Here is a 12411-nt window from a genome sequence, read left to right as displayed (position 1 = left end):
GCCTCTTCCTTCAAGAAGTCTGCCTCTACTTCTCCAGAACTCTCTCTTTTCTAGTACATAGCACAGTATGTTTTTCAATGGCTCCCACAGGTCTTCTTTTTTTTTTTTTTTTTTTTTTTTGAGATAGAGTTTCACTCTGTGGTCTAGGCTGGAGTGCAGTGGCGTGATCTCAGCTCACTGCAGCCCCTGCACCCAGGTTCAAGTGATTCTCTTGCCTCAGCCTCCCAGGTAGTTGGGATTACAGGAGCCTGCCACTATGCCCAGCAAATTTTTGTACTTTTAATAGAGACGGGGTTTCACCATGGTGGCCAGGGTGGTCTCGAACTCCTGACCTCAAGTGATCCACATGTCTCGGCCTCCCACAGTGATGGGATTACAGGCGTGAGCCACTGTGCTCAGGTGTTCATTTCTTATACAAGTGTCCTCTCATTTTCCTTCTCACCATCTACAATCCCTTACTCTACCTATCCTTCCCCCACACCCTCCTCAACATCACCACTATTAGCTGTTACTAGACTGAGCTCATAGAAATATTCAGTAAGTATTTACTGAATTGAAATCAATGTAATCGAACAGATTTGGAGGAGGAATTCCAGGGAAAGTGATCCAGTTGCTCCGCACAAGAACACAAATCCATTAAGAGACAGGGCCCTAGACTCTCAAAGTAAATATGTAGGATTCGTGGTACCAATGAACAAGTGAGGACTCCCTGCCCTCCACCAGGCAAGGGGCTTGCCTCAGACACAACTCCCTAGAGCAGCAGTCCTGACCAGAGCTGTGTAGAGCTGCTCTATGGCGCCCTGCACCAATTCTCTACGTGAAGGAAGCTCAAACTTCTCCCATTACCCAGATGCCACATTGACCTAGGCAAAAAAGTAGCTGGTACAAACTACAGTCTTGTAGGTATCCATGTCTAAAGACTCTGATAGGGTAGGAAATGTGACTCACTCAATGTCAATATCTCACTTCCACACAAGTGAGCCAGTTAAGGCAAGCCAGTGTGGCCAAACACAAAATAAGATGGAAACGGAGCTTAGAAATATAAACCACTTAACTTCTTCTCTGGCCTTTTGCTATCTCCATCTGTAGAAAGGGAGCCATAGTAATACCTACCTCAGAGAGATTGCATAGGGATGGAATCTGGAAGTACATGACGTGCTCAACATAGTGGCCCGCACATGGTAAGCGCTCGATAACTATTAGCTGCTGTTATTATTATTATTTATTTCGCTGTGGGGAGCAAGGGAGATGGAATGCAGCGTGAAGCCCCACGTAAACGTGTTGTGCAACATGAAGCCCCTCGCCCTGGGCCGGGGAGCGGGTGGCACGTGTGGAACCTGAAAGCCACCATCCCTGGGACCAGGCGCAGCGCCCGCCAGAAGCGCCTCTGGTGACGGGCTCCTACTCTCCCCCAGGACGTTTCCCCCAGGATGCCCCGAGGCCCTGGACGGCTCTGGAGAGGACGGGAGGGAAGGGAAGGAGACGGGCGGAACGGGGACGTACCTGCTTTCACTGCACTCCTTCCGCTCCCTCACCCTCAGCCACTTGCGGAGGAGGAAGCGTTTTCGGCGGGGGGACGCGCTGGGTGTGGAGCAGTTGGACCACGGGGTGTCTTCGTCGCTGGAGGGCGTGATCTCGATGGACGGCAGCTGCAGGAACTCTTTGCCGGGGGCCAAGACGCCGGGTAGGTCCCGGGCCAGCCCGGCCTCCAGGCTCTGCTCCTGTACGTTCTTCATGCGGCGCATCTTGAAGCGCCGGCGGCGAAGCGTGGGGGTCGACGAACTGGACCAGACCGGGCTGCCCTCAGGCGCGCCCTGCGGCTCGGGCACCTGCAGGGCGGGCAGCGGCCGGTTCTCCATCATGTTGGCCGCCGGCATGGGGGCCGTCGCCTCTGCGCTCGCCCTGCGCCCTCCGCCAGCGGACTCGTTCGCGTCTCCCGTTGGCTGCTCCCCACCCTCGGCCCGCGGCACACTCCCCTCTCCAGGGGCCGGAGGACCAAGTTCCTTTGCCGGAGCACAGAGAGGAAGGGACGCGAGGAGACGCGGCGTGGCGCGCCGCCTCCCAGAGTCTAACTTTTCGGAGCGCGAGGCTTCCGGGCCGTCAGCCGCCGGCGAGGCCACCCGGGCGGGGCAGGAGCTGCCTGCCAGCCACCCGGTCGCCCTCCTGGGGCTCCCCTCGCGCGCCCGCTTGTTTTTCTTCCGCTGCGCTCCCTCGCTTGCTGCGTCTTTGCCTTAGCGGGACTCGGCAGCCCTGGGCCCCAGGGGGCGGTACAGCAAACTCTCAGCGGTTTGCGTTCAGCAGACCAGGTTGGGGAGCCGGCTTGGCGCTGCAGGGAGGTAGAGAGCAGGAGGAAGAGGCAGTGGTAGGAGGGACAGAGGGGGAGAGAGAGAGAGGAAGCGAGACACTGGATAAAAACAAAAAAGGAGGAAGAGGAGCGGGGGTTGGGGGACTATACTGAATGGACTAGCACTGGCAGCGACCGCTAGAGTAACTGTACACGGATTCCCCCGGGGAGGGACTGTACCTCCAAGTAAAGGCTGCTCCAATCAGCCTGGTGAAATAGGATCACAAACCAAACTTTCTCAGGGCAACGATTGGCCAGGCAGCTCCCATTAGTCAAACTCGGCTATTTCCTTGGGGGTGGGGGGTGCAGAGAAAGGGGAATCAATGAAGTCAGTCCTCACTCTCTCAGGCCACCCATGATACAGGGTTGAAGGAAAATGAGGAGACTTTTCAACTAGCTCTTGTCTCCTAAGAAAGGCGCTTTGAATTATTTGGGGGTGTGAGTAGTGGCACTGCAGGCCGGAGTATAGTCAGAGGGGGAAAGCAAGGTTGCTGGAGGCTGCTTCCAAAATGACAAGCTGAGAAGAGAGGACGGTTCTCCCGTGGCGGCGTGAGCTGAGGACACCAGACATGACACACCAAGGAAAGGCAGACAATAGGGTCTGAGAGACAAAGGACACAGGACCAGTAAGGAAAATGGGGGCTGAACCCTGTGCATGAGCCAGCTGCCAGTACTATAGCTGCCTCCTGAGCAAAGAATGAAATGAGGAGTGGGTGAGCACCCGCAAAGCAATGCCTCCAACAGAGCCCCAGGGAGTTGAGTGTACCCGCCCCCCCTTACATTCCTGAGGGCTGATTCAGTTCTGCTCCAGTCTGCCGTGGACTGGGTCACAGAGTCGAGTATGTCCCCATGTCATGGAACCTAGGAAGTCTGGGTCAGTCCTGGTAGCATCCCAAGATGTGCTGAACCACACTCACTCTCTAGACCCAGGCCCTAAGAGATCATCAACCCTAGAACTGATCCGTCCTATTTAGGTGCTCTCTGTGGGCACTGAGTCTAACCCAGCCCAGCTCCTAGAGCAAGGCTGTAGCACCCATTCTCCTCCTTCATCCCTAGCCCAATGCATTTGTCTCTTGGGTCAGTAACTGTTTTGTTTTGTTTTGTTTTGAAGAGACAAAGTCTCACTCTGTTGCCCAGGCTGGAGTGCCGTAGTGCAGTCATGGCTCACTGCAACCTCGAATTCCTGGGCTCAAGCTGTCCTCCCACCTGAGCCTCCTAAGCAGCTGGGAGTACAGGTGCACACCACCACACCCAGCTAAGTTTCATTTATTTTTGTAGATATGAGGTCTTGCTATTTGCACAGGCTGGTCTCAAACTCCTGGCCTCAAGTGATCTGCCCGCCTTGGCCTCCCAAAGTGCTAAGATTACAGGCATGAGCCACCATACCCAGCCTGGTCAGTAACTTTCAAAGAGATCATGAGAATCACCCAAGAATATACCGTGAAGTCCACAATCTGATCCATCCCTCTTTTCTGCTGCTCTCAGAGTCCAGTTTCCATCTGGCAGCCAATACCCAGCTTCCGTGCCAGGACAAAAGTCACACTTCACAAGGGTCCTAAAGCTGAGGAAAATTCACACCCCTAAAGACCACAAGAATTCACTGCAAGTAAATACATCCCTGCAGTTCAGCAAGACATCAAGGGCTGACAGCTGGCTATGGGTCTGCCAAGCTCTGCAATGACACTTGTCAAGTATGGAAAAGCTCAAGGCATCCTGACATTACACAACCTTTGAGAGGCTGGGAAACTGAGGGAAATATGTCTTCCTCAGGGAGAGAGATGCTGCGGCTGAAAAGCCAGGGCCAGGCCCACCCATAAATGACTCCCTGGAATGTCGGCCCCGTTTCTGAAATCCAGCCACTGGCCCTCTCAGGAGTGATTTGGTATCACTCTATTTTAACTCCCGGACATAGCACAGAAAGCAGAAACCCCTTCCCATCAGGTGTCAGACCTGGCAAGGAGCAGGTCATCTCTTCCGGCTCCAGGCATGCTGAGGAGGCTGCGCTGTAATTCCAAACTTCCGGATCCGGAGCTAAGCCAAGTTCCACAGAGTTTGTTCACTCCCTTGTACTTCCTCCAAGGACGAGTGTTTTGCAGGGGATCTGATAACTTCCCAGTTCAAGGACCCTGCGTATTGGGTGGGCTCTTGACATAGAAGATGAGGGTCTCAGGAGCTTATGGGAAGAAAGGAAGCCAGGACACTACCATTCGCTTCGAGGCCAAAAAAACAAAAGGATGGTGCACAAGACAGGGGCAAGAAGATTCTATGGGCAACTTGGGAAGAGGGAGAAACAACAAGGGGGGAAGCTTTAAGTTTGTTCTGGGCACTCTGAATTTAAGTGTATACCTCTTACAAGGAAGAAAAGCCACCAGCTCTCTCTTCCCACACACTTCAGCCACTTTTCCCACCCACAGTAGATTCTGAACCTGAAATCCTATGAGATTTAATTTAAGCCTTGGGCACAGCAGTGGCTAAGAGTGATCATTTACATTTCACCTGGCCTGAGAGAAAACCTCCAAACAGGAATCTAAAATGTCTCGCTTGGGAAGCAGATACACAGAACTCTTAGCCTGAACACTGTCCTTACTCACTTGCACCTGCAGTCCCTTTTTTTTTCAAGCCATAACCTTTTTGACCATTAAAACCCTGTTCAAAACACACCCCCCCAGCCCTTTCCAGCTGTTTCTGTTGCCCATGGCTCTGGCAAGTAAGATAATAAATGAGGCACTGCTTTGAAATACGAAATGCCCTACAGCTGTGAGCCATCATTACCGTTAAGACTATAAGCTCCTTGAGGAAAGAATCAAGTTTCTCCTTCCTTTAATTCTCTCCAGTATCCTGTGCTTTTTATGTGTTTGGTGACCTCTACACTTTTGGAAAGAGCTTTCATACACCACACTGTGTCTTCCCAGCGGCCTTTACAATGGATGAAAGTGGGACAGAGAGATTCAGTAGTTTATCCAAGGACACAGATAAATGACGCTGGCTAATCAATGACAAGGCCAGAACTGGAACTCACGCCTTCTGAAGCCAGTTTAGAGGCCTCCAAAAGTGTAGAGAAACAATTTCTCAAAGTAGCTGGTGCCAACGTCAGAACCAAAGAGTTTCCATGCCCTGCATCAGAATCTCAGCGATTGCATTTGCTCCCCAAGTCTCCCTACTCCCATATTTCTTCTCTCCAATATTTGGCTCTCAGCAACCCCACAGTTCTCTGTGAAACTGACCTCACCTTTGCCCCCATTCCCCGCTTCCCCAGACAGGTGGTAGCCAGAACAACCCAGCCTCCCCTCTCCCACCTGCAGCCAGGCCTCTGACTTTAAATGAAAGGAGGTCGTATTACCAAGCAACTGTTATTTATTCTCAGCTGCAAAGGCTCCCTTTTCCTACAGATACAAGACACCCAACACCTGTCTATTACTTCTGGAGACTCATAAACTATTATTATTATTCAATTTCCAGGAGAAAATTTAAGTGAAACATAGTAGCTTCCAGGCTAGATTTCTCCTGGGTGCACATCCAAGTAAATGTGAACTGGAAGGCACAGGCACCCCAGACACATTATTGCACTTGCTCCAGGATGCCAAGGCAAGGAACTCCCAAGGACACAGGAACGTCTCCCCACAACACTGTTGTTGCAAGAAAGACAGTCCCCACTCTCAACACTGGGACACAGAGTCTCTCCCTGACACAACATTCAGAATGGCCAGTCCCAACGGTTGGCCCATTATGAGGGAAAGAAGCAGGCAGTGGGCATAGAAGAAGTGGAATTTGCGGCTGGCAGGAAACCTGGAAATACGGACAGAAACGTGGACAATGGTGAGAGCAATGTTAACTGTCTTCAAACACAAAACGAAGGATGGTCAGATTTCACTCTGCAGCTCTCATTTTGCTGCTGAGCAAGAGGAAATGCATTTCTGTAGAGTGCAGCATGGAGGATTTGGGATAGACGATAAACATTTACTGAGGGTAAGGATGTTTAAGGACTGGCATGAATGACTAAGGCTGGGTAGAGAATGGCCTTCTCTGTAGATCTTTTAAAGGTAACTGGAGCCTAGTTAGAGGTGGTGGCAGGAAAGAGATGATCTCTTAAAGGCCCAGCCCACCCTACTACTGTGGGTCTCTAAGACCCAGATGGTTTCTTTTTAAAGTAGAAGCAATTCACTTACACCTAAAATAAAGTCTGTTTGAGCTGACCTGTTACTGGCTCAATGGCATTTTGATCACCGGATGCTAAACCCTCCCTGAGACCTACAAACAGCTTTACTATCTTGCACTGATGAACTAGAAATACAGGGATCAATTACCTGGACGGTACTGAAGCAAGGAAGTGAGGGCTCGGGGATGAAGACAGGAGAAAGAATTGGAGGGAATAACTTAAACTCTTCCCCATGGTATCTCCTTCTGTTTCTTTCACGAGTCCTCCCTTCATTTCCCCAGGGAGGGGCTCGCTACTTTAAGAAGGGTCAGGGGACGCTGCACTGAATTGGTGTAGTTAGAGAAGGAGTGTGGAGGAGGAGGCTGATGTTGGTTAAATACAACCTAAATCAAACCACAGTTGACCAGCTACCACATCCAGCTTCTCCTTCCAAGGAAAAAGGGAGAAAATGCTTCAGGACTTTGACGGAGACTCCGTTTTGGAGAACAGAGCCCTGTGCAGTGCTCTCAACCTTGGGGCGTGCACAGGATCAGCTGTTTGCTTCCAACAGCCTTCACAGGGGCCAGGGTGAGCAATGACGTCACCTCGGGAGAAGGACTGTCACCAGATAAGCCTCGTTGGTGTAATTGCTCATCAAAAGGCTTCGGCGTCAAAGAAGAATGTTTTGCACAACATTTGGCTGCCCTTGTACTTGACACCAAGAATACCAAAGCACAGAAGGACATTATCTCTTGTCCTCTAAATCTTGCAAGAACTTACGTGCAAACCAGGGCTGAAAAAGACTCTCTGAGGTTGCCCCATCTGTCCTTGGCTGTCCATCCCAAGGAAAGCAGGTGGCATGTGCTGGAAATTCTGCTCTTGCTTTCCTCAGAAGCATTGCAAAATACCATGAGCCTCTACTAACTACCAACAAGTGACTGAGTGTGCAGACCCAAAGTCAAGCCACCTGAGTTTTGTACCCGTTTCCATCACTTACTAGCAGTTTTATTGTGGCTAAGTTATTTAACTTCGCTGTAACTCAGTTTCCTCATCTGTAAAATCAAGTTAATAAATGGCATCTCCTTGCTGAAGTGATTGTAAGCGTTCGTGCTATGTAGGGCACTTAGAACAGAGTTTGGCACACAGTAAGTGCTCAATAAATGTTAGCCTTTGTTATGTGTAAGTTTCCCTTATCATACCCTTCATAAGAAACAGGACTATTTTTGTTGATTTTCAATGCAGTTTAATTCTACAAGTGGTTGTTAAGCTACAGCACTGTGTAAGGCTCCCTGTCCAGGAAGCCCTTGGGATATAGCTAGATAAATAAGATACACATGGTGCATTGGAACACATGATCTCTCAAAGCAGAATTAATTAAGTGCAAAATACAAGTGCACAAGAGGTGTGAGTGGAAAGATTGATAAATTTTAACTAGAGGAAAAGAGGCAGTCTAAGCAGGTCCTATGGAAGAATTGGTATTTAAGTTAATACTTCAAGTAGGAATTTCAATAAAAAAGAATAGGGCATTAGCAGTTTGAATGAAAGCATTGAGGAGTGAAAACTCACAGAGAGGTTTTGAAAATAGGAAAAGATAAGTCAGAGCATAGGGTAGGACATACAAGATTAGGCAATGAGGCTGGGCAAACAAGGGGTCAGATTGCGGTGTAGAAGGGTTTGGTTTTGTTTTGTTTTTAAATTAGAGACAGGGTCTTGCTATGTTGCCCAGACTTGTCTTGAACTTCTGGTCCAAAGGGATCCTCCTATCTCAGCCTTCCAAAGTGCTGGGATTACAGGTGTGAGCCACCACACCTAGCCTAGTGTTTAATTATAGATTTTATTATTTAGGCAAGGGATACTATTCAGATTGGTTTGGGTTTGGTGGTTTTCTTTTTTTTTTTCTTTTTTTTTTTGGTGTTGAGGGGGCTACATTACTAACCTGTATTTGAGAAGCATCAACTCTGGTGACAGCATGAAATTTGACGTTTGAACTGGAGAAAAAAGCAGATAGGAACCATAAAAAATTAAGAGATTATCATTCAATCAGCCAATATTTTGGGAATATTGACCATATATATGAATGGCAAATAGTTCAGGTAAAAGATGGAGAAAATCTGAAATAGGGCAGGGGTAAAATGTGGAATGAGAGGAGATAGGCAAGGAAAAGGAGAAACCTCTGGAAGAAAACCAAGAAACAGCAATCACGGGGAAGCTGAGGGGAGAAAGGAGGCATGTATTGCATGGCTACACTAAGCCAGGCGCTGTGCTGAGTGCTTCACCCACAAAATCCCAGCTGACCCTTGCAACAACTCTGAGAAACAAATATCAAAAGTCCTATTTGAAGGTGATGGGAGATTTTACAAGGTGACTTGCCCAAGTTCACACAGCGAGTAGAAGATGAACACAAATTTAAACTAGGGTCTCTTTGCTTTAAACTCATCCTTTTAAAATTATACTACATTTCAAAGAGATAAATGTTACTATATCCTATAATGAAGTCAGGCAGAAGAAAGACAGAGATAATTCCATTAAATTTTGTAATTAGGTCATTGATGACCTTTGAGACAACAATTTCAGTAGAGTGGTCAGAGAAGAAATGAGATTGCTATGGGTTAAAGAGTAGATAGGGAATGAATGAATGGAAGCTGCAAGATTAGACTGCCCTTTCTAGAAATTAGTCAGCAAAAGGAATGAGGGACATCTATTCTCAAATAGTTTTTGAGCATTTACTATGTGTTAAACACCCTTCTAATGCCTAGAGTTAGACTGTGAAAAGTTACTTGTGGTTGGAGTGGGAGCAAAAGGAGAGAGAAAGAGTAGAGGAGAGAGGAGAGGAGTGGAGGGGAGAAGAAAGGGGAGGAGAGGGAACATTTGGGTTGGGGATAAGGTTTTTTTTCTTTTAATTTGTGTGTGTGTGTGTTTTATTGTTGGTAGATGTTATGTTTTAGAGGAACAAAATGTGACTGCATGATTATGCCATTTACAATGGAGTTCTGCCTATATCTGCTAAGAAAATTGGAGCTTCGTGGTGTACCTGGTAATCTAGCAAATCAATCAAAAAGTATTGAATCTTCCCAGACTCTAAGCATACCATAATAGTGAGTAGTGTGAAGTTTCTGAAAGTTTATGAAAAATGATTACTGCTTCCTACAAATATTTTTGAATGCCTATCAAAGATGACTCTGGCCTCAGTTGCTTCAAATCTGGGGGAAGGGAGGAAGGAGAAGAAAACCAATCCAAGAACTACAATTTGGTAAATTCACTTCAAGAGAAATGTGTACCGAATGCAGTGTGAAAACAGGGAGAAGAATCCTGATCCAGAGAGAATTTCACAGAAAAGACAGTACTTAGTCAAGGTTTGAAGGTGAGCAGAGGCGTTTTCCATGTAGAACAAGGGGGCCATATTTCCAGCAGAAGACCCACATGTGCAGAGGCATTGAGGCATAAAAGAAAGCATGGTTTGATCGCTTCTCGGCCTTTTGGCTGAGGTCAAGTGTAGGAAGCATGGTGTGTTATTGGAATTACAAAAATAACAGTTTGAAGCATAATGAATGTAATGAAAAAGTTTTAAAAACCTAGAAAACAGTTGCCTGGTTTGTTCTGATGGGACAGGATGTTTGCCAAACACCAGGGAGATATTAGCCTTTAAATATTATGTCAAGCCAAACCTGAGAGAAACAAGAAATGGGGAAAGGACTCCCTATTTAATAAATGGTGCTGGGAAAATTGGCTAGCCATAAGTAGAAAGCTGAAACTGGATCCTTTCCTTACCCCTTATACGAAGATTAATTCAAGATGGATTAGAGACTTAAATGTTAGACCTAATACCATAAAAACCCTAGAAGAAAATCTAGGTAGTACCATTCAGGACATAGGCATGGGCAAGGACTTCATGTCTAAAACACCAAAAGCAACGGCAGCAAAAGCAAAAATTGACACATGGGATCTAATTAAACTAAAGAGCTTTTGCACAGCTAAAGAAACTACCATCAGAGTGAACAGGCAACCTACAGAATGGGAAAAAATTTTTGCAACCTACTCATCTGACAAAGGGCTAATATCCAGAATCTACAAAGAACTCAAACAAATATACAAGAAAAAAACAAACAACCCCATCAAAAAGTGGGGAAAGGATATGAACAGACATTTCTCAAAAGAAGACATCCATACAGCCAACAGACACATGAAAAAATGCTCATCATCACTCGCCATCAGAGAAATGCAAATCAAAACTACAATGAGATACCATCTCACACCAGTTAGAATGGCAATCATTAAGAAGTCAGGAAACAACAGGTGTTGGAGAGGATGTGGAGAAATAGGAACACTTTTACACTGTTGGTGGGATTGTAAACTAGTTCAACCATTATGGAAAACAGTATGGCGATTCCTCAAGGATCTAGAACTAGATGTACCATATGACCCAGCCATCCCACTACTGGGTATATACCCAAAGGATTATAAATTACTCTACTACAAAGACACATGCACACGTATGTTTATTGCGGCACTATTCACAATAGCAAAGACTTGGAATCAACCCAAATGTCCATCTGTGACAGACTGGATTAAGAAAATGTGGCACATATACACCATGGAATACTATGCAGCCATAAAAAAGGATGAGTTTGCATCCTTTGTAGGGACATGGATGCAGCTGGAAACCATCATTCTTAGCAAACTATCACAAGAAGAGAAAACCAAACACCGCATGTTCTCACTCATAGGTGGGAACTGAACAATGAGATCACTTGGACTCGGGAAGGGGAACATCACACACTGGGGCCTATCATGGGGAGGGGGGAGGAGGGAGGGATTGCATTGGGGAGTTATACATGATATAAAAGTCATGCACATGTACCCTAGAACTTAAAGTATAATAAAAATAAATAAATAAATATTATGTCAAGCAAAAAATTGGAATTGCTTTGTTATGACACAGGAAGGAGCTGAAGAAGACTAGGCTCCATGGAAGATTTTCATTGGTGGCCCCTGTAACCCAGCTCTGGACACCTATTCCTACTGTACCCTGACAGGTTTATCTTTCTGCAAACAATGCATCTTGAGGGAGTAACTGTAAACTATTCACCCCTATGCAATTCTGCACTTGGCACAAACTCTTGCCTCAATGAAATTCACACTGTGGGATGTTCTCACTTTTCAGGAATAGTCCGTTTCCTCTACCCTGCTGCACTCCGCCCCAGAGCTGCCCCTAGTGGCAAGCACCCCTGTTGTATCCACCCCCATCCCTCTCCTAGAAATGGAGACTCAGGACCACTGTACTCACATTTTTGCCTCAATCCAGTGACTACATGGCATTTTAAACACTCTGAAATTGAGATTTAGGGATGAGTTACGCTAGGTAATCTACAAAGTCTTTTTGTAGCTTTCAGGGTCTATCGACTGGAAAGGTCTACTTTGCTTCAGGCAATCCTGATGTATGAAAATACAGATTTAAAAAAATCTGAATCTGGCATGAGCCTTCATATAATTCAAATCATTTGTTTTACAGAAAATATTTATTAAAATACATTGTTTCTTTACAAGTATGAAATTTTAATTCAATGATAAACTTGAATAAGGCACACTCAGATGAGGAAGTCATCTGTTGCATAACTTTGGGTGTCCAAATAGACATGAAACATATCACCTTTCCCAGGAAAAGAAACAACTTCGTTTTCTATGCCATCAACCACTCCCTGGATGTAAGCAGATACCTCTGGAAGACATATTAATTCTGTCTGACAGTTGGACATTTTTATAAGCAGTAAAAATATCACCTTCCTTAGGTGACAGAATTATAGACCTGGAAGAAGCATTAGCTATTTCATTCCATGCACATCCTTTTTCTACTCTATCTGACTCAGGTTCATAGATGAGAAACTGAGGCATAGGCAAGATAAATCTTAGACCAAGATCACGAAGCTGAACCTGA

The 12411-nt window shown here is 46.4% G+C and overlaps 1 protein-coding gene across 9 annotated transcripts in view; it reads right to left on the bottom strand.

Moving 5' to 3' along the window:
* GRAMD1B (GRAM domain containing 1B) overlaps positions 1 to 12411 on the bottom strand; it is a 284882-nt gene that overhangs the window by 208155 nt on the left and 64316 nt on the right. The window contains exon 2 of one of the 9 annotated variants that reach the window (XM_033203810.1): positions 1504 to 2326. The exons of 4 other annotated variants lie outside the window; for them this stretch is intronic. In XM_033203810.1, coding sequence (XP_033059701.1) covers positions 1504 to 1877 — 374 coding nt within the window. In that variant the 5' untranslated portion in view covers positions 1878 to 2326. Of the gene's footprint in view, positions 1 to 1503; positions 2368 to 12411 lie in introns of those variants that run through there. 4 more of the 9 variants (XM_033203811.1, XM_033203812.1, XM_033203813.1 and 1 more) reach the window with 4 other exon arrangements.

The sequence above is a fragment of the Trachypithecus francoisi genome, unplaced genomic scaffold, assembly GCF_009764315.1.
Source record: "Trachypithecus francoisi isolate TF-2019V2 unplaced genomic scaffold, Tfra_2.0 Lachesis_group8, whole genome shotgun sequence".
Classification (NCBI taxonomy): domain Eukaryota; kingdom Metazoa; phylum Chordata; class Mammalia; order Primates; family Cercopithecidae; genus Trachypithecus; species Trachypithecus francoisi.
Note: the sequence above shows the minus strand (reverse complement) of the source record. Positions and strands in the feature narration are given on the sequence as shown.